The sequence below is a fragment of the Pteropus medius genome, unplaced genomic scaffold, assembly GCF_902729225.1.
Source record: "Pteropus medius unplaced genomic scaffold, Ma_sr-lr_union100, whole genome shotgun sequence".
NCBI lineage: Eukaryota > Metazoa > Chordata > Mammalia > Chiroptera > Pteropodidae > Pteropus > Pteropus medius.
The window spans coordinates 1820863-1843301 of record NW_024340701.1 but is presented as its reverse complement, the minus strand read 5'-3'; the positions used below and the strand labels follow the sequence as shown (position 1 = coordinate 1843301).

At 35.9% G+C, this 22439-nt stretch overlaps 1 protein-coding gene across 3 annotated transcripts in view; it reads left to right on the top strand.

Annotated features, from left to right (window-relative positions):
- Window positions 1–22439, top strand: part of TESK2 (testis associated actin remodelling kinase 2) — a 107299-nt gene that overhangs the window by 63182 nt on the left and 21678 nt on the right. For all 3 annotated transcript variants that reach the window (XM_039884423.1, XM_039884414.1, XM_039884432.1), the window contains exon 4: window positions 12405–12453. In XM_039884423.1, coding sequence (XP_039740357.1) covers window positions 12405–12453 — 49 coding nt within the window. The remainder of the gene's footprint in view (window positions 1–12404; window positions 12454–22439) is intronic.

Genomic DNA, 22439 nt, shown 5'->3' with positions numbered 1-22439 from the left:
ACCACTCCCATCTCAGCAAATGGAACCATCATTTATCTGTTACTTAGGCCAAAATCTAGGAGTCATCCTTATTATCATTTCTTTATACCCTATTTTAAACCATCAAGTGGTTCAGCATTATTTTTAAAATATGTCCTAAGTCTGACTACTTCTTATCACCTCTACAGCCACCATCCTAACTCCACCCTTTTAATTGATCTCCTAGATTCCCATCTAGCCAGATGGAACTTTAAAATGGTAAATCAGATCATACCATATCCTCCCCTCTCACCCGCCCCACCGACCCCAGCTGAATTTCCTTCTATGACTTTTTGTCACCCTTCAAATAAAATCCAAACTCTGGGCTTTGATGTACAAGGCCTGAAATGATTTGACCTACCTGCTTCTTGGACCTTATTTCTGATCACTCTTCCTTTATATTACACCATTTTAATCTTCCTTATTGGCTTTTTTGTTTCTCAAATACACCAACCTTTTTCCCACTTTAGGATCTTTGTACTTACTTTTCCCTTTTCCTATAATGTCTTTATCCCAGAATCAAATGGCATGCTTCTGCTGAGATAGCCCTTCTTCAGAGAGATCTTTGTTGGCTAGCCTATCTAAAATAGCCATCCACATCACTATGTATCTTTTCACTCTGCTTTGTCTTCATAGCTTGTGTCATTTCTGAAAATATCTTGTTTATTCATTTATTTACTTATTGTTTGTAGCCTTCAGTATAGGATGAGCTCCCTGAGAGTAGAACTTTATCTTGTTCATTATTGTATTTCCAGTGCCTATAGAACAGTATCTATAGAAATGGATACCAATTAGAAGCAAGCCAGTTTGCATTACAGAAACCTAAAAAGCTCAGAAACTGAAGGTGGGTGTCAGGCTTGGGCTGAAAACAGAGGACTATTTTAAGTCTTTTAAAGGGGAAACTGGGCCTGTAAGTCACCATCACCATTCATTGCAACTAATAAGTTAACTCTCATCTACCCTGACAAGATGACTTTTATTTTTTTTAAGAAAAATTGAATCAGCAGTGCTTCATGCTAGGTAAGCATCTAACTTGAGAGAAGATAGAGAAGGAATACTGAGAAGAGAGAGATGAATGGATAGATTACCTACTGAATAGTGAGGCTATTGATACTTCTAGTCCTCTTCTATCATCTGGCTCTCAGGCAGGCAGGAATCATTCCCATCCCACCCTCACCCTCACCACCTGCCAGGAAATTGGTGGATTTGGAGAAACTGAGTAGCCTTAGGTAAAATAAAACTTGAAAAAGTAACCACCAAAAAAATCTTATAATTATTTACTTATGGAAGATAGAGAAAATAATGTATCTGTGAAACAAGAGTAGTATACTATAAAATAGGAATAATTAGAAAACTACAAAGATTCTCAAAGATTCTTGGAAATTAAAAAATGTTATAAAACCGTTTGAATAGAAGGTCAAGGAGATAAAGTTGAGGAAATTATCCATTAATAGGGAAAAATCAAAGATGGAAAATACGAGAGAAAAGATAAGCAAATTAAATGATCAATCCAGGAAGTCTCTTTTTGATTAATACAGAAGCATTTTCTAGAACTGAAAGGCATGAACTTCCAGATTGAAAGGGCCAACTAAGTGCTCAGCACAATGAATGAGAAAAGACTCACTCCACAGCATATTATTATGAAGTTTTAGAATATAGATAATAAAAATAAGATTCTAAGCACTTCACAGAGGATAACAAAACAAAACAAATCTCATACAAGTGATTGAGAAAATTAAAATTATATTAAACTTCTCAACACCAGCTCTGGAAAGCCAGACCAATAAAACAGCGCTTTCTGAGAGAAAATTGTTTCCTACTTAGAATTCTATATCCATCCAGACTATCCAGTTAAGCATGAGGATTGAATAAAAACATTTTCAGGCATGCTAGGTTTTGAAAATTTTGCCTCTCATGTACCTTTTCTTATGAAGCTACTGGAGACTTCCTGGATTGATCAAAACAAGGGGGTGAACAAAACAATAAAATAAAAAGAAAGTCATAAGATCTAGAAAGAAAGAGGTAGAAAGATGGTAGCAAATTCCAAGGTGACTGCTGGGCAATAGTCTAGAGAATAAACAGTCCAATCTGGAGCAGGATCAAGAGCTCCAGGAAGGGAGTTTAAGGAAAGAATTTATAGATTTCCAGATGTTTTTGGCAGGGTAGAATTCATATTCAGAAGAATTTAACAATTCTGTTGGAGGCTTTGGGAAGAATTGATGGTTTGGCATGTAATCACTAAGCAAATTAAAAATTAAGCAAAACAAAAAAATTGTGCAAGAAATAAAATATAATACACTACTTGGCTTAATAGTGATTATAATCAGTTACAATAATGTAAATGCTGAATTTTGATTTGTTTCTCTGGAATATTGATTTTACCCAAAACTGTCTCATAACAATATTGGATGGGAGGTAATTTAAGAAGGTTGAATCCTCAGCCTCCATTTTGGAAAGTTAGTAGACGGTCGGAAATAGCAGTATCAGTATGTTAGAATATAATGGTAAATAGAAGAAACAGCTTGAAGAGTTGAATGTGGTTCTCTCTGGAGAGTAGGATTCAATGGTAGTGCAAGCAGGCCAGGGGACTATTATTTTTCATTATATACCTATTTGAAGCTATGTAAGTGTATAACTGATGAAAATTAAGTTAGGAAGTTATTGCAGTAATTTAGAGATTGCTGATTGTGGCTTGGACTGTGTGGTAGCAGTGAAGGTGGAGAAAAAGTAGTTGGATTCTGGATATTTTTGCAAGTAGAGGCAATGGGATTTCCTAATGGATTGGGTCTGGGATAATAGCACAAAGGAAGGAAGAGTCAAGGATGACTCCTAGGTTTTTGACTTGAACAACTGGGAGAATTGAATTGCCAGCAGCTACACTGGGGAACAGGTTTTGGGAATGGAATATCAGGAGATATCAAGTTAGAAGTTGGATAAACAAGTCTGGAATTTAGAGGAGAGGTTCAGCATAGTTGTGTTTCTTAGTAGTTGGGAGACCTTAGGTAAATTACGTAACCTCTGTAACTTCAGTTTTCTTATCTGTGTAGCAGAAAATAATAATAGTACTTCCAAACCAGGGAAAATTAAATGAAATAATGTGCATAAGGAACTTAATATCACAGTGTAATGCATTAAATCTTAACTTATTTTTTTAATTGTTATTACTAATATCATAATGATCTGAAGCATCATGTATTGAGGCTGTATAGCATAAAGCTTAGGTTAAGGATTCAGTATTGACTCTGCCACTTGCTAGTTGTGTGTCCTTTGGCAAGCCACTTAATCTCTTCAGTTTTTTTTTAATGCAAAATGAGTTAATAATAGTTCCTACCACATAATTTTTTTGTAAGAGTTAATCAAAATTATCCTTGTAAAAGTTACTTAGAACAGTGTCTGACACATCATAAATGCACAATAAATGTTATCCATCATTATTACTATTTGTCTGTGAACTCCTTGAAGAAAAGACCATCATGTTTATTTTCTATAGCCCCCACTTAATCTTAACTCTTTGTCTGGCACTGTGCTTAAAATATATGTGACAGACAGTAAAAAAAAGGTTAAGTGTTCTCTTTATCTATGGAGAGCACAAATCTTGCATATAGTAATTTCTTGATACATGTTTGTTAGATCGAATCACTTTTTCCTTTATACATTTATTCTACTTCGTGAGAGGGAGAAGAAATAAATCATTGTGAGAGCGTTGTTTCAGAAGTATTCTCACATAAATTGAAGTTTGTGTTTATATTTTGCTATTTTGGTGTGAGTTTATGAGTAATCTTAGAATAAAGGATAAATTTGGGAAGAAGGAGGAAGCTTTTTCAGTGCTTGGGGAGACAATCTAGATACTTGGGTTTCCGGATATTAGTTTCTTGTAAACGCATTTTGAGAACATTTAAAATCACTGCATATATCTATTAATAGCTCTGCCTTTGTCAGGAGACTTTGTATTTTGCTACTTGCATGGTAGTTTTGAGCAATGAGGTTTAAAATTTTCTGTGAAATAAAGAAAATACTTAGAGAGTGAACTCATTCTTAGTCTCAGTTTACTTTCAGTTACTCGAGATAGAGGATATTTTTCTCTCAGAAATCTAGGATATTTTTGTATTTATTAAACTGGTTTAATATTTATAAGCAAGCAGATCTAATTTTAACTTTTTAGATTTTTGCATTGTTATATTTTTTAAAAAGGTAAAATTAGACCATGAACTGGATTGGTCCTCTTGTTATTATCTGTAGTGCTACTGACATGATCTAGTGATTGCTAAGCAATGTTTATTCTGCCTTTAGCTATCTTAATATTGAACTATAAAAACCAGGGACAGAAAAGAGCATGCCAGACTGAACCAGCTCTGTTTAGTGTCACCTGATGCAAGGCTCTGTTTAGTGTCACCTGGTGGTTAATGTCTGCTCAGCTGAGTTTTCCCTATGAGTCCTCATATTTAGAACCTAGCACAACCAGTTTTCTGTGATGTAATATCTCTAACACACATTTGAACTGCAGCAAGCCTTACCCAAGGATATTATTGCTTTTTTTATGGGTCTAGATTCATAGTTCTTTTGGGACTTGAGATCTGAGCCATTGCCCTCTCTTCTCCTTTTTGGTAATTGGTAAGTTTTTCTAGTCTAAGAGAGTGATGGTATCTTTGCTTTATTTGAGAGTGAAATGCAAAGCAGTTCCTTTTAGTGCCACATGTTAAAGCTTAGTGGAATCTGGTGGAGTATATTGCAGGACCTTTCCTTCTAAAATTATGGGAGGAAATCAGATAAAAATATATCAAAACTTATGGAAAAACTTTTTAAGGTAAAATAAACCATTCTAAGTAGGTCTAAGATATAAGCCTTTTAGAAAGCCTATTAATATAAAAATCATGCTCATATTTTAATATTCTATTATAGGTTTATTTCAGGCTTCTTAATTGTTTCTTTTACCATAACTTTGGAGTCAGACATTCTTCTGGAAAAACCAGTACAGATCAGAAGAACTCCTACAATATGTGTGGCGCATATTGCTCAAGGTTGGCAGTAGAAAGGCTTGTAAAGCAAACCAGTTAGATTTTCATTGTTTTACATAGTCAGTTCTTTTTTATGAATCAGAAATGAAGTTATTATTGAACCGTGGCCTTTTTTCTTCCATACCCATTGTCAGAAAAGAAACATGGGCTTTGGAACCAAACAGATCCAGATTCTAGTCCCTTCTTTAACCTTTGTCAAGTTGTTTAAATGCTCTGAACCTCATTTTCCTAGATGATAAGATGGGGGTAATTTTATCTCAGGTAATATGTATAAAACACTTAGCACAGTTTCCAGATATATTGTAGGTGAGCAATAAATAATAATTTCCTTGACAGCTTTGAAATAATGGCCACAGAATTCTTACTAGGTCCTGTTATGTAGTATTGAGGTGGTTCAAGTCTAACAGTAGTGTCAATGTTTTTTTTTCTTCCAAAATGAGGAGAGCTAGATGTGTTTTAGACCACTGTCACACCTCTCCCTCTTCTGTTTAGGTAATCAACTTTTGAGAAAGGACAACATTTAAACTTAATGTTTAGTTCTGAGCTTTATACAGAACTGTGAGCTCAATAAATTGACTGGATGTAAATGCCACCAAGGAACATAATAATATTATTTTCCTTATGCTTGCTTAGGAGTCAGAGCCCAAAGTCTATTCTAGATCTGTGAACATTATGAGATAGGATAGTGACCCATAATTTTTTTTTGATTATGTATCTATTATTAATTTTCTGTGGCTGTCACAACAAATTACCATAGACCTACTGGCTTAAAAGAACACAAAATTATTATTTTACAGTTCTATAGGTCAGAAGTCTGATTTGTGTCTTACTGGGCTAACATCAAGATATTGGGAGGGCTGTGTTCCTTTTGGGAGGTTCTAGGGGAGAATCTGTTTCCTGACTTTTTTCAGTTTCTAGCAGTTGCTTGCATTCTTTGGCTTGTAACCCTCTTCGTAACTTAAAAGCTAACAATGACTGATTTAGTCTGTTTACTGTTGTATCCCTCTGACACTGATTCTTCTGCCTCCCTCTTCCTCCTTTGAGGACCATTGTGATTACATTGGACCCACCTTCATAATCCAGGATAATCTTCCTATTTTAAAACCAGTGGATTAACAACCTTAATTTCATCTGCAGTTTTAAGTTGTTCCCTTTGCCATATAACATAACATAACATACTCATGAATTCTGGGGATTAGGACATGGATATCTTTGGACACCTTTTGCCTACCATTAGGAAAACATTTTGAGCACATCTCCAGGTGCTACTATTAACCCATGTTAAATATTAGTAAAACTCAAAAATTTTTTCCCCTCTTTAATTCCACCCTCTCCCTTACTTCTATCTCTGACTCATGGATGTTGCTGTTTCCCCTAAAGAATTGGATCTCTGAAGGCGAGGCGTCCCCTCCCACATGCTCACGATGTGCACCTGGGGCGTGGTGTACCCGGGGTATGGTCCGTGGCTCCACCTAGGGTGCAAACCCAGGACCTTCTGCATGCAAAGCAGACGTGCTAACCACTACACTATGGAGCCACCCTCCCCCCCAATTTTTCTTTTTTATATAAAAAATAATATAAGTAAAAATTCTAATTTTGTTCCCATACTTCAATAGATAATCTTGCTCATTTCCTATTTTGGAGACTGCTGGCTAATAGTAGGCTTAGGAAAAGTCCTGTCCTGGAATAAGAATTGTAACTTTTAATTGAATTCACTAAGTATTTACTGAACATTAACTATGAACAAGGCAGTGTTTTAGGTATATATAGAGACACAAAACTATGTGGTGTATTTAATCCAGGTGGGCTAACTACTCTAGTAAATAACTTAAAGTCTTGTTGGCTTAAAAGCTTGTTTCTTATGTCCCAGTCCAATGCATGTTGGGTGGAGGTAGAAAGGAATATTTTTTTTTTTTTTTACCAGGGACAGGGCCTTAGATTGCTCCACTGGATCTCTCCTCTATCTGCTGGCAGATGAGGGAATAAAATGGAGAGGATAGTGTTGAGGTTTTTATAGGACAGGCCTAGAAATAACATAATCATTTCTGCCTCTGTACCACTGACTAGAACTCAGTGTTATGGTCTTAATCAACTATTATAGACATGTAGTCTACTTCAGGGGAATGTAGTTTATGTTAGGAGGAAAGGGAAGCAATTTAGTGAACAAGTAGCCATTCTCTTCCACACGTAACATCCCTGTCCTCAAGAACTCTTTAATTTAGTGGAAGAAACAGACAAAGATAAAACTTGATGTAGAAGAGCAGGAGGCCTAATAAGGGTTACAACAGAGATTTATATAGAGTGATATGAGTGTAGAGAGAAGAGAAAGATTAACTTTGATTAGAAAGATTAGGGAAATATTTGAAATGATGTCTCTGAGATAGGAATTATTATAACCGTCCTCAAAGGGCTATTTTAAAAATTAAATGACTGGATATGTGGTAGTGCCTGGCACACTAAATGGTATAAAAATGCCTGGTGGTGGTGCTGGTGGTACTGCTGCTGCTGCTGTTATTTGGAGATATTCTTGAACTGAGTTTTTAAGAATTGGTGGAGGTTTGAAAAATGGATTTCAGGTAACCTCATTCTAGCAACAATATAGAAGTGGGGGAATCCAGGCCATATTTAGGAGTGACAGGTTATATAACTAAAACAGAGAATGCAGTTGGATGTAATAGGAGATAAGGTAAGAGAGGTTTGGGTCAGATCATCCAGACTCTTGAATAACATGCTAAGGAATTTGGTGATTAGGATGTGGACATCTTTGTTCATTTTTATATCTTTTTTTATAACCATATCAAGAGGTAATGTAACACTGTGATTAAGAGCACAGACTTTGGAACCCACTGTTTAGGTTTGACTGCTGGTTCTGTCACGTTTTAGCGGTATGACTTTGGGCAAGTTACTTAATTTCTATGAGCCTGTTTCTTTATGCATATGATTCGGATAATGAAAGTGCTACTTCACTGGGTTGTTGTGAGGATTAAATGAATATAATGTAAAGTGCTTAGAATAATGCTTGCATAGTAAGTGATCTTTAAGAGTTAGTTGTTATCACAATTATTATAATCATTACCAATGTCTGGCACATGGTAGGCTCTCAATAATTTCTGAGTGGTCAGAGTTGTATTTTAAATTTACAGCAATGTTTATATACTATTATGTGCCAGGCAAGAGAATACTGTTAAGAAGCTTATGGTCTAGTAGAGAACATATAAGATATGTTATAAAACCTAGTTAAAGGTAGGAAATGATGACACTATAGGACAGTGGTGTAGATGAAGTGCCTTGGTAGTTCAAAAGCCTGTTAGTTCAGAGGGGAGCCACATTTGTTCGTGGGAAAGGAAGTATTTGACCTGGGCTTTGAGGATGAGTGGAATCTATTTGGAAATGAGTGGGGAAGTGCATTTTAGCCAGTGAGAACAGTCTGAAAAAAGGTGAAGTTGTGGAAAAGCATAGTAATGACATTTTATGGGGAATGGTAAGTCATGCTACAGGAAAGACTGAGGTAAATTAAGTCTCTGGTCAAAGGCTACTAGTAGTATCAGGATTGGGAGTTTCCTGTCTTACTAACTTTAGAGATCAGCTGTCTTTTTTGTAGACTGAGTCTTGCTACTCAATATATGGCCCATGGACCAAACAGCATCAGCATCACCTGGGAGCTTATTAGAAATTCAGACTCTCAGCCCCTACTCCCTATAGAATCGGAGTCTGCAGTTTACATGATTCCTAGGCGATTTGTTTGTACATTAAAATTTAGGAAGCGCTTATCTAAAAAAACAAAAGCAACCTCCCTACTTCTTAACATGAATGTGTGTGTAATATGAAACTAAAAATAACAAAGTTGAGTAATCACTCCCTCTCAAACACATGCATTAAGAAAGTACTCCCTTCTTGAGCTAAGTAGTTCTAGCTGGCATGATTTTGGGTGGTGGTAGTGGGGAATAAGAATCCTTCACAATGTAATTTTTTAAGGTCTTGTTTCATACCAAAAAATATTTGAGATTTTATCCACACCTTAGATTTTGATATAATTGGCAATAAAAATTTTAGTGAAAACTTACTGTTAATATTAAATGCTTTTCTAGGCATATATCACTTCTCTGTTAAGGATGAGTAATAGTTCCCTTCAGAGTAAATTCTATTTATAGCAACTGGAATGATTAACTCTGTTCAAGCTCCTCTTTCAATATAAAGCTAATGCCTGTATCAGCTTGCCAGCTCTGTGACACCATTTTGGATGTGTTGGTAGTAGAAAGGAAATGAGGTTGAGGAGGTCAGGCAGAAAAGCTTCACATAGAAGTAGAGTTATGCGACACCACTGTGATGTGGTGATGTGAACAGGGGGTGGAGAAGAAGGCAGATAGAATCTAACTTACGAAGCCAGTGCTTGTCTGAATGTGCTGTCTATGATCCCTCTATAGATGATGTGGTCATGGTGACGATGTACCTGGGGGGAAGGGAAGCAAGGGTATATTACACCCAAACCAGGTCTTTGCAGCTTCTAGGAGACCCATTACTTTAGAATTTAGCCACTGTTTTGCTAGTAGAATTATCCTGCTTAGCTTCTATATAAATATTTGACTAAAATAAGTACATCTTGGCTTTCTAGCCTTGAACCTGCCTGTAAGTATTCTTTCTTCTAAAATGAAGTTACATTGTGATGCTAATTTGATGATTATTTTTTTTTCATTCAAGAAGTGCTTGCTTAGTATCTTATGTACAAAACATTGTTTTGGATACTGTATATAGAAAAAATTAGATGAGATCTGTACTCTTAAAACCGTCTCTTATACTCCTGTCTGGAGAAGTCAGAAATGTTAAAAGAAGAAGAATAACATTTTCTAGTGCTTATTATGTTCCAGAAGCTCGTTATCTCATTTCATCGTCACGATAACCATATAGGTTAGGTAATATTAATATCCCATTTTGCATGTGAAGAAACTGAAACATTGAGAGGTCATCAGTAAGTAGCTGAGCCAAGATTCAAATCCAAGCAGTTTTGACTCCAGACCCAGAACCACTTCACTTATGCTAATGAACAGTCTTTCAAAAGGAGGGCAAAAAGTGTTAGCATTACGTGTGGAGAGGAGAGGAAGGAGAAAGAGAGGGGAGGCGCAGAGAAGATGAATGCTAAATGAGGGCATCCAGGAGATTATTATAGAGAAGAAATTTTAGCTGATCCTGGAAGAATGATCTTCAGTAAGTAGTCTTCAACTCAGGGAGGAGCTTAAATTTAAGTTTCCAGGTCATAAAAATCATTCATGCCTTTCAACAGATCTTTACTGAGAGCTTGCTTACTGTGTGCCAGATGCTATACTAGGGACTAGAAACGCAGAGATAAATAAGATTCTGAATCTTCTGCAGTAAGGAAAGTTACAAAAGAGTGATGAGGGTTATTATCCTATTTTATAGAGAGGGAAACTAATGCTTGTCAATTAAAGGGTGGAGGTGGGATTTGAACCCACACCCTCTAACTTTAGAGCCCTTTTAACCACTCTACTATTTTGCTTTCCATTTATTTCTAAACCAGAGGTAAGTTTCAACTAGCCAAAGTCTCTGGATGCACTTAACAAAAACCGGTGGTCCAGAAACCATCTCATTAGAAAACTCTGAAATATCCACATTAGTAATTTTGGTTGAAGCAGGATGTCTTTAAAACTCTTCTTTTATATCACAGCTGACCAGGCATTCTCCCTCACTCAGCTTCTTCTCACTCAACAATCATTTACTGAATGTGCATACTATTTGCTAGGCACTGTTAGGTGCTGAGATCACAGGGAAGAATATGACCCAGACTCTGCCTTCGTGAAACTTTGTGGATCTTTCCAGCATAGTTACTGCTATACCTACACTCTCAACTTGTAGTCAGTCTCTTCCCTTTTCTTTGCTCTTCTAAACTAGAACTTGCTTGAGACTTGTGGGTATTGTTAGTTGAGACTTCCTTCCTGGCGACCCAAACCCCAATTGTCACTGGCTTTGTGACAGACATTTATCTTCTCCCACTTTATGATCATCATCAGTCATAATCCTTGATTTATGGTTTCTATTTAAAAATTATTTTTATAGGTAAATATAACCTGTTAGTTGAAAAAACTTCAAATATAACAAATGTATACACTGAAAAACAAAATCACTCTTTAGTCCCTCAGTACCACTTGTTATTAATGCTTCTAGACATTTTTCATTAATATACAAACTTTTTTACACAAATGGGCTTTGTAGCAATAGGATTTGTAGCTCGATGTTTTCATTTAACAGTATGTTTTGGGTATCTTCCCATATCGGTGCATAAAAATCTACTTCATTCTTTTTAATAGCTATATAGTATTTCAGTCTAGGACTATATCATAAATACTTAACCACTCTTTTACTGGTGGGTATTTAGATACGTATATACTGATGAAGTAGATGTCCTTTTATATATATTTTTGCTCACCCAAATTGAGTGTATTTGTAGGATAAATTATTAGAAGTGGAATTGTTGGAGCACTTAAAATTTTTGCTGGAAATGATCAATTATATCCTTAGAAAAAGTTGTGCCAAGAACTCAACAATGTTTACTGTTCCTGTTTTCTTACCTTCTAGATAACACTGAACATTATCAATCTTAATCTTTGTTCATTTGATAGATTTAAAAAGCAATATCTCCTTGTTTTAATGTATATTTCTTTAATTATGAGTAAATTTGAGCACATTTTGATATTTTTATTAGTCATTTATAATTATGTTTTTGTGAATTATACACATATAATTTGCTTATTTTCCCACTGGGTTCTTTATTACATATTTGGAAGAGTTTTTTTTTATGTTACCCACCCCCAGTTTGCTGTTTATAACTTATAGACCTTCAGATTGGGTAGTTCAACTTGCTTACTTTCTAGATGAGAAAACTTGAGCCTCAAATAGGATTAGGGTTGGTGGCCTTTTTTGGCAGAGGGTGAGCATGTAGTCAGATAGTGGCAGAGCTGAAACCAACATCAAGATTTTTACTTCTAGTGTGGTGCTTTTTTCATTATACTGTGCTATTTTTTTATTTATAAAAATTTATTAAAATTCATAATTGTTTGATTGTCTATCCCAGGAGCATCTATTCATCCAACTATGCTATTTTTAAGGCTTACTTCCCTCCCTCTTCCACCATTGCTTTTTACCACTAGGTCTTGCCACAGCCAGATGTTTATGGTAAACTTATAAATTTACCAGCTTGGTATCAAAGTTTGAAAGGCTATAGGGTTGTACAGGAGTCCAGGAGACTTCACAGGTATGAGATTGTTCCTAATATATGGATAACTAAACTAAGTTTTCTATATGCCAGTTATGTTCATGTCCTTTTCATTTGTTTAAAAAAAATACTGTTTTGTTTTGTAGGTTCATGGGTGTCTGTGTACATCAAGGACAGTTGCATGCACTTACAGAGGTAAGACTTCAGTAAGCCTGTTAAGTAAGCATTATGGTTCCATAGTGATTGTTACTTGCTTATGTAAGGAAAATTTGTGTGCATTTATGTTTATGCAAAAATGGCAGTGTTATTTTCTTTTGTTGCCTGGGAACAATGGCCATATCTCTTAATACTCTTGGATTCTCTCATCAGACTTGGTGAATACTCTGAGAATATGAGTGCTTAAATATTAAATTAGTTCTTGCTGCCTGGATGACCCCCTCCTAAGCTAAGGGATGGTATCATTTGGCCACAGACTCCATCATGGCAACAAATTCCCAGACTACCCAGAAATGTTTGGTATCCTGACCTACAATTCCACATTTAAATTGCTGCTCTGGTTTCCTGATTGGTCTTACTATTCCTTGGAATCAATTTACATTTCCATTTTCATTTCATTTTTTTCCTCTTGTAGGCAGATGTATATGCCATAGTCATAATTGAGGCTCTGAGGACCAGAAAACCCTCTCTAGAACAAAGGCTTCCCAGGTTCCGGTATTGAGTTATCAGCTTCAGAATTTGCTTGGGTCCTTTTTAGAAACACAGATTCCTGAAATCTTCTAAGTTTAGTAGGTCTGCATAGAGCCCATATGTATTCTTCAAAGCTTCCTAAATTATCCTAGTGAGCATCTAGATTTTAGAATCTGTGTTCTAGAATGTTTCGCATTCCTCCTTGAGAAGCGAGTACCAAAATACAAAGTGAAGAAACTTAGGAAGGAAAATTATTTAACAGAATTTGCAAGAGTATTGGTTTCTTGCTGGCTTGGTGCCTGGAAATAGTCCTTGATATCTTATGAAGGAGGGTCCCTTGTGTCCATCTACTTTTCTCAGTTACTCAGGGCACCTGAATGTGGAATGTGTGTAGCTATGTCCTGTCTCTTATATGGAAGGCCAAAGAAGGTGTAAGAGTGAAGTGGTTAAGAACATGGGCTCTGAAGTCTTGATTGCTTAGGTTTGAATTTCTGTGACTCAATGTTTTCATCTGTAAAATGGGAGTAATAACAATAGTACCTGCCCCAGGGAGTCTAGATAGGAAAGAGGACCAGTAGCTAAGCCCTAGAGTATTTCAATTTTAAAGGTCTGGGGAGAAGAGCAGATTAAAAAGGAGTAGCTAGTGAAGTAGGAAGAAAACCAGGAAAGCATATTGGTTTGGAATGGAACCAGAAGAAGGAGAAGGGAGTAATTAATTGTGGCAAATGCCACTGATAAGATGATGACCTCACAGGGATGTTTTGAAGATGAAATGTAAAATGCTTATTTAGCATAGTACCTGGCATATAGTAATTGCTAAATACATTTTAACTATTATAGCTTTTATTATTAACAGTGACTAGTGCCTCCTGAACTCCTTGAATTGTCAATATTTTTCATTTGGTACTTACTTCTACACTATTGTTAGTGTTATTAATTTCTTTGAAAAAACTTATTGAAGTAAAGCATAACAGAAAAAGCACATATATGAAGAGTGTACAGCTCACTAAATTTTTGCAAATGAACACACCCATAACCAGTATCCAAGATCAAGAAACATTTTCTGTGTATTTCTTTTCTCAGAAGTGAGTCTATAAATTCTTCAAAGACAACTCTCTTCTTCTCTTAAGCCTCCTATCTGCCAGAGCTCTGACACTAATACTTGTAAAAGTATTTGTTGTATTCCTGCTTATATCACTGTTTTCTGAAGTGTAAGTTCATTGGAAGGGCTTGTGTATTGATTTTTCTGACAAAGAAGAGCATACTTTAGTATTTGTGATCATGTCACAAATTTAGAAGTGGGGTATAGTGGAAATGAATGATCTTAATACAATATTCTTTTAGCCATGTTGCACTTAGATAATATTTTCTGTTGTTTTTTTTTAGCTTGGTTATAACCATATACAACATACAGTGCATGTTTTGTGAAGGAGTGTGTATTTCCAGTATCATTAATGAAATAATGGTCTAGCCTATGATATTAATAATTTTTATTATGTTAATAGGCTGATGGTCATGAAGTCCAAATATCCAGATGGTCTTGATTATTTTCAGATGGCAGATGCCATCATGCCATAGATCTCTGGGAACTCCTATGTTTAAATGCCTTACAATTTTGACTTAGCAGCACAGCTATTGGTTTCGCTAAGGATCATAAAAATAAATTACTAAAAACATCTAGCACAGCAGTTGGAACTTGGATGACATTTAGTAAATATTCTTGCCTGCCCTCTACAATAATGTGAGCACCATTCCTTATTTCTTTAAAAATAGTTTGGTCAATAATTACAGTAGACAAGCATAGCTTTTGTTAATGCCTGTAAGAATTGCTATTATTAGGAATTCATATACAGTAGTGATATGGACTTTCCTTGGCTCGAACTATTTCCCAGAGTATTGATTGGAATTGTAAACATTAATCGAAGTTAGAACAGACATTTAGGTCTGTTTTTTTAAACTGCCCATAGTAAGGATAGACTTCTAAGCAAATGAGTATTTGTTAAAGAGAACATAGTTTGATAAAAGATCAGACAGAAACTTTTTTTAAAGTTTAATTAGTTGAATTAAGAATTCATGAAGAATATATCCAACCTCTAGTTTCTAGGAGCAGGCTTCAACCCATGGCTGATACACTGGTGACAAGAAAATAAAGTGACCCAAGTCAGAATTCTTTTCAAAGGCTTGCATCATTGATACCCAATCAGAAATGAGTGAAAACCTTTGGTTTTTTTTGAAAGTATGATAAAAGTTAGTTGCTAAATGTTAACTGTGGTGATTATCTTAAGTAATATAAAATCTGAGCATTTTGGGCAAAAAAAAAAAAAAAGAATTCATATGTATTGAATAGGAATGCTTCTTAAGTATGGTCTTTGACTCAGAAGAACTAACCTTGTCTTTCATTTAGTCACGAGTATCAAGGAAATGGAAATCTTTGGTTTTGAAAGACAGAAAATATAACCCTAGGTATCAGTTAGTTATTGCTATATGATATCCAACCACAAAACCTCACAAGCATTCAGAAATAAACATTTGTTTCTCATACACCTGCAGAGTTTACCTGAGCTGAGCTGGCCCAGTTGGGCAATCTGCTGGTCTCACTTGGACTCACTCATGCATCTGTGTGTCAGCTGGTGATCTGCTTAGGCTGGGGTTTTACTGAGGCAGCTTTGCTCCAGCTGTTTCTCATCTTTCCTTCTGGGACCATTGGGCTAGCCTGGACATGTCCTTTTTAAGATGATACCAGAACAGCAAGAGTATGCCAGCCCATTTGCATGAGTGCTTTTCATGATTATACTTATGTTCAATTTTGCTTGGCCAACATCCCATTGGACAAAGCAAGTCACATGCCTTAGTCCATATTGGGAGCATACTGCAGTTACATGTCAAAGGGCATGGATTCAGTAAGGTGTAAAGAATTGGAACCATTGTTGCAATCTTCCATATTCTATAAATATCCCAATTAGCAGATCATAATGATTTGTCTTTTCTGCCCTTAAGGGTAAAGAATTCTTCTGATTTTTAAAATCATAACTACCAGTTATTAAACAGATACTATGGGCTAAGTGCTATGCTTGGTGCTTTATATATTAGCATTACTCTCACAATTCTGTAATCCTAATTCTTTAATTTTATAGATGAGAAAACTAAGGCTTAGAGAAATTAAATGACTTCCCCAAAGTTGGATTTGGATCAGATTCATCTGACTTCAAAGCCTATACTTTTTCCATTATAATATGCTGTCCTTAATTCACTTATGTATTCCTCACAGAGCTAAGCACAGGTTCTTGTATGTGTAGCATGTGTAGTCTTTGTAGAATTTGAGTCTGACTAACTTTATATATATTTTGGGTTATTTGGAAGAGATATTTCCTAGTTATGGGGTATATTAGAATGTGTTGGTAACAGAAAAATAGTTAAATAGTCTTCAACAATAACACTCATAACTGAAATTCCAGCAGTTTATTGGGTGAAGGATTGGTTTGATTCAGCAACTAAGTAGATGTTATCCAGAGACATCGTTATTTTACATCTCTTCACTCTATCTTTACATTGTCAACTTCATGATAAGATTGGCTGGCTGTCATTCGTAATCAAAAAGTAGCTGCTACCAACTTACATGCTGTATGTTTTCTTTTTCTTATATAAGATGGGGGGGGGTGTGTGTCAAAGAAAGAGAGAAGAGAGAACTGGACAGATTATGCATCATCTCATAATGTTATTCTCTTTAAGCTTGTTAAGAAAGGCACAAAGAGGGAAATATCTTCATAATCAAACAGTTTGAGAAACTTCTTTGTGCAGAACCTCTCAGTGCCTAGAGGGATTTGAGGGATGAGTAGGGCACAGGTTGTAGGGCACAGGGTCTCAAGTGACAATACTTTCTGTGGTCAAAGGAGTCAGCAAAAGAATTGCTTGGCAAGTAGGATGTTTTGGGGTCTCTCTTGCCTTTTCTACCATGGAGAAACTATTGTTTTTTTCCCACTGTTACACAGCGATTGCTTGGCCTGTTCAGGTGATGCAGTCTCTTTACAGCAATGTCTCCTCAGTTAGACGGATACTTGGTACTAAAAGAAATGCCCTTAGCTCATGAGAGAATGGATCAACACTGCAGGAGGCTGAAGAGAATTTTTTATTTACATAGCCCTCATCCTCTTCTCACTCACCATTTCTACCCCCACTATACACCTTCTTTTTTTTATCAAAGAATAGTTACTTTGGAAATTTCTTGTTTATGTGAGTTGATACGTGTTGTTTCTGAGTTGTTTTTTGTCAGACTTATAAGAAGCCTTATATAATCAGGAAGCTTACAATGAAAGGAAACTCTGTGGGTTCAGTGACTAAACTCATGCATTATTCATAAAAATGAGCAGCCAGACCCCGATTCCAGTTTCTTGGTGTGCTGTGATATTACCATTAGTTGTGCCTACTTCTTTTCTTGTTTTCATGTGGCCCAATACGGAGTATTCTTCTGGCCTTATTTACTTTGAGTCAGATGTGAAATTGTCTGGTGCCTGCCTTTGGTTAACTTTGGCAGCATAGCCATACCTATCTTTCAAGCTTGGGGTGGCTTTGGGGGAGGCTGTTACTACTACATGGTAATTAAGAGGACATACCAAAGGTACCAACAATGATTGCCTCTGTGACTCAGGACTTCCTAAAGGAATGGTGTGAAGGAAGGGAGAATGACAAAGATGTGAATTAGCATCTGTGAGAGAAGAAAGAGTTCACTTTATACATACCACTTTAAATGAATCTGCTGTAATCTAGGCACTCTGCTAGGTCTGGGCTTATCAGGATAAAAAAACCTGTTCCCCAATCTGCTACATAGCAAACTACCCTAAAATTTAGTGGTTTAAAACAATCATTTTATTTTTGCTTGTGATTTTGAAGGTCAGGAATTTGTAAGGGCTTCGCTAAGTCTCTGATCCACATGTGTCAGCTGGGGTGGCTGAGCTAGAGGACCCTCTTCCAATATGGCTTCTTCATTCACATGTCTGGTGCCACGGTGCCCCTGGGTCCCACTCTTTTACTACATGGTATCTCATTCTTTAGGTCATCTCTGTATGGCTTGAGCTTCCCACGGCTTAGTGATCTCAGGATAGTGTTAGACTTTTTATGTGGTAACTGACAAGAAGTACAAGCTACCCAAGTGGAAACCACAAGACTTCTTATGAGCTAGTTTTGGAAGTTCCGAAAAGTCACTTAAGCTGCATTTCATTGGTCAGTGTTGATTCAGGGGAAGGTGAATTATTATACTCTACTTTTTTTACCACTGTGGTGTCTTTTATGAACTCAGTATTTAGTTACTGGGAAAATGAGAAATTTTTTACTTGCTCTTTCTTAGAAACTATTTTTTAATATCCAGCTGTTTCTCTATGCTGTTAACTCTCAGTTCTCCATATATATTAATGGTTGTTCATTGTTATAGTTCATGTTCTTTTTTTCTGTCATCTCTGTTTTCTACTATTTCAAATACAACTTAGCTCAGTTAGGTCACCCTTTTCAATCTTACCATTTTCTACTGTTAGAATCCTTGTTCTGCCAAATAAAAAACATAGTTTTGACTTTTTCTCATCTCTTGAATTTAATCAATTTCCAATGTTATCCTGATATTTTCTATGCGATGTCTTCCTAATTCTTTTTTCTCTCCATTCCTGCCACAATCTTATTCCATGGCTAGCTTCCTACAAATACTTTGTGGCTGGTTTTCCTGTCTCTAGTCTTTCTTTGCTTCAATTTGTTATGCTACTCCTCAAATAATCTTCATTAGGCATACTTCGATAATGTGATGCTTCTGTTAAAAAAATTTCATTTGGCATTCTAGGCTCTTTCTAATCTGATTTCAGAATATGAATCTCTCTCTTTAGTTAGATGGGGCGTTTTGCTGTCTTCTACACATTCTGGCCTTAGACGTGCCTTCCAAGACCTGGAATACCCTTACCTCTCTTCTCCCTCCTACTTTCCAAGTTATGTGAAATCCCAGATTCTCTAATGGAGCTCAGTCTCCTGAATAAGGCCTATAATAATGCCTTTTGTGGCTGAGCCCATAGTATATTTGACCCTTGAACAACACAGATTTGAACTGTAAGAGTCCATTTTTACACAGATTTTTTTTCAATAAATACTGTAAATGTATTTCTTCTTCCTCATAATTTTCTTAATAACATTTTCTTTCTTGTAGCTCATTTTAAGAATACAGTATATATTATATATAACATATAAACTGTGTATTAATTGACCGTGTTATTGGTAAGGCTTCTAGTCAACAGTAGGGTCTTAGTAGTTAAGTTTTTGGTGAGTCGAAAGTTAAATGTGGATTTTTGACTGTTTGTGGTGGGTCAGCTTCAAACAGGTTGAGTTTGAAATATTTATTGGGCCATCGGAGTGGAGATAATTTCATAGAGCATCATCCGAGCGATACCTTCCTTGTTCAGATCCTGTTTATTAGCCTTTTCATTGAAAGACATTTCATTGGTTTGGAAGGAGGCATTTTTCAACTGCTGAATTACTTCCCAAGTAATAATAATGAAAAATAATTAAGGCTTCTCTCCCTCCCCACATATATTGTTTTATTATTACACAATCCTATGAAAAAATTTCATTTGGCATTCTAGGCTGTTTTACAACTGAGAAATCTGAGGGCTCAGCAATAAAGAAATTTATTTAAGGTTTCTTAGGTAGTGGAGCTGAGATTTGAATCAAGTTCTGGTTGACCATAATCCTGTTTACTAGACTTTAAGCTCCTTGGGTTTAGCTATTTTGTTACTGCTGAGTCTTCAGTAACTGGCACATAAAGGCATATAATAAATACTAGTTGGGTTAATGGATTAATGGATGAATGAATGAATATTGCTTCCCAACACTTGAGCTTCTAGTAGTTAAACTGTCAACCGCAAAGATATCTATCTGTGTCTTTCAAGGTTGTGTTTAAGAAAATTATATATAGATATAAATATAAGTGATTTTTAAAATATAAATTACATATAAATATAAATTTATATATAAATTATATTTATATAAATATAAATGAAGCCACTTTAAAATGGAGCTGGAACTGCCATCCCAGAGGAACTGCTTTGCACATCTTATGCCTCAAACCTTTGGAATGTTAAAACAGAGCAAAATAATCTTTGGACTGGGCGTAAAGCAACCTTGTGTCCTGAAGAACTGTTTGCAAAGTTAACAAGAAAGCAGATGTTATGACTATCGGACTGATGGCTACTGGACTGAAAATTAATATTGTTGAGAATTAGCATCACTATGTTATATCTTATATGCACTAATAGAAATGCCTTTCTTCTAGTTATATAATTGTTCCCCTTCCCTTTCTCATAAATACCTTTGCCTTTGCCTCCTATTTGGAACATCATTTGGGCTTCTGACTGAATCAGTGCTTCCCAAATAGGTATTCTATTTTTTGACCTTTAATAAATGTTTATTGCCTCTCACTTTGAAAGGTCTTTTATTTTTAGATTATCAGTTGTTTTGGCCATCTATTTAATGAATCTTTTCACAGTGATGTAGTGATAAGACCACAGAAGAATTCAGAAAATGTTTGAGGGGATTTCTAGCTAATTTTTCTCTTCGTCCTCCCCATGATTGTGAAACTAGTATTGAAGTCGCGTTCGTAGAACTCTTTCTGAGTTTAGGCTAATCTTGTTTCTAGTAGAAGTTTTGACAAGAGTGTTTTCCTTAACTTGAAAAGTGGTATCATTCATAGGAATTGGGTCTGTGTTGGCTCTTGAGAGCTGTTTCCACTTTGGAGTCTAGGTAGCAAGTAGGACAATGGAAGGAGGTGGTCTCTCAATATACCTCTCATACATTTCCTACTACATAAGGGCATTTCAGCATTCCTGTACTTGATAACATAATTACTGTTTGCACTTTCTGTGTTTACTTGCTCTTTATGTTGGTCATTTCTTGTTATCATGGCCACCATTGTTTACTTAGATAGTAAATTCTTAGATCAGTGATTTCCAAAGTGAACCACAAGCATTTCTTTCCTTAACATGTTCATTTTAGCACTTCACCTTGCTATAATAATTGCTCGTGTCTGTTTCCTACCCAGCAAATTAATTAAGCAGACACTTTGTGTCAAGGGAGTAATTAATAACTTTCTAGAGTATTGATATAGTGCTTAGCTTTTCTACAAGTGATAATTTTCTTTTTTCTTCATCACTGACCTCTCTTATTTTCTACATCTTATAAATCACATGTCCTGTCCATGTGCCCACTATTCTAGTTTCTATGATTTTGACTACTCAGGTACCTCAGAGAAGTGGAATCATATAGTATTTGTCTTTTTGTGACTGGCCTTTTTCACTTACCACAATGTTCTAAAGGTTTATCCATGTCGTAACATGTGACAAGATTTTCTTTCTTTTTAAGGCTGAATAATATTGCATTGTAAGTGTATACCACGTTTTACTTATTCATTCATCTGTTGATGGACATTTGGGTTGCTTCTACCTCTTGGCTATTGTGGATTATGCTTTTGTGAACATGGGTGTGTATGTGTCTCTTTGAGATCCTGTACTCTATTCTTTTGGTGTGTACCCAGAAGTAGGATTGCTGGATGATATGGTAGCTCTAATTTTAATTTTTTGAGGAACCACCTGTTACTGGTAGTAGTTGCAACATTTTACAATCTCACCAATAGTGCAGAAGAGTTCCAGTTTCTCCACATTCTTGTCAACACTTGTTACTTTCTGGGTTTTTTTTTTTTTTTTTTTTTAGAGTAGTCATTTTAATGGGCATGAGATGATATCCCACTGTGGTTTCCATTTGCATTTCTCATTTGTTACAGAGACTGTCCTTTTCCATTGATACACAAGGATTTATTTCTGGGCTTTCTAGTTTATTTCATTGGTCTATTTGTTTGTCCTTATGCCAATCCCACAGTGTTTAATACAAATCTAATTTTGTTTCTTCCTGCATAAACCCTTTTATGGCTTCTCATTAACTTTAAGGTAAAGTCAAAATATCTTATTCAGCTACTGTTTATTCTGTGGCCTCAGTGCTTGCTTCTTTGACCTTTTTGCTTCTGTCTTAACTGTGCACTATAGCCCTACCGAACCTCTTTTAGTTCCACAAATAGGACATGACCCTTTCCATCTTTGGGCCATTACACAAGCTCTTCCCACTGCCTAGAACACAACCTCTCCAACTTCCATTGGCTTAGCCAAGTCCTACTTTACCTTCAGGACCCAGCTTAGATATCTCATTCTGTGGGAAGCCTTTTATAGTCTTCAAAGATGAGTTAGGTAACCCTCTTATGTGCTCCCATAATACAATAGTATTTACCATTGATTTTAATTCTCTATTCGCATGTGTATGTAGATTATAAATTCCTTGACGGTTTTCTTTACATTTGCATCCATTGGTTCCTAGCACAGTGCCTGGCAAATGATAGCTGCTTATCATATTGTTGATTGAATAAATCGGTGACATTTTTCTAGCTCAAAACTTTCAGTAATATCCTCATTGATCACAGTGTT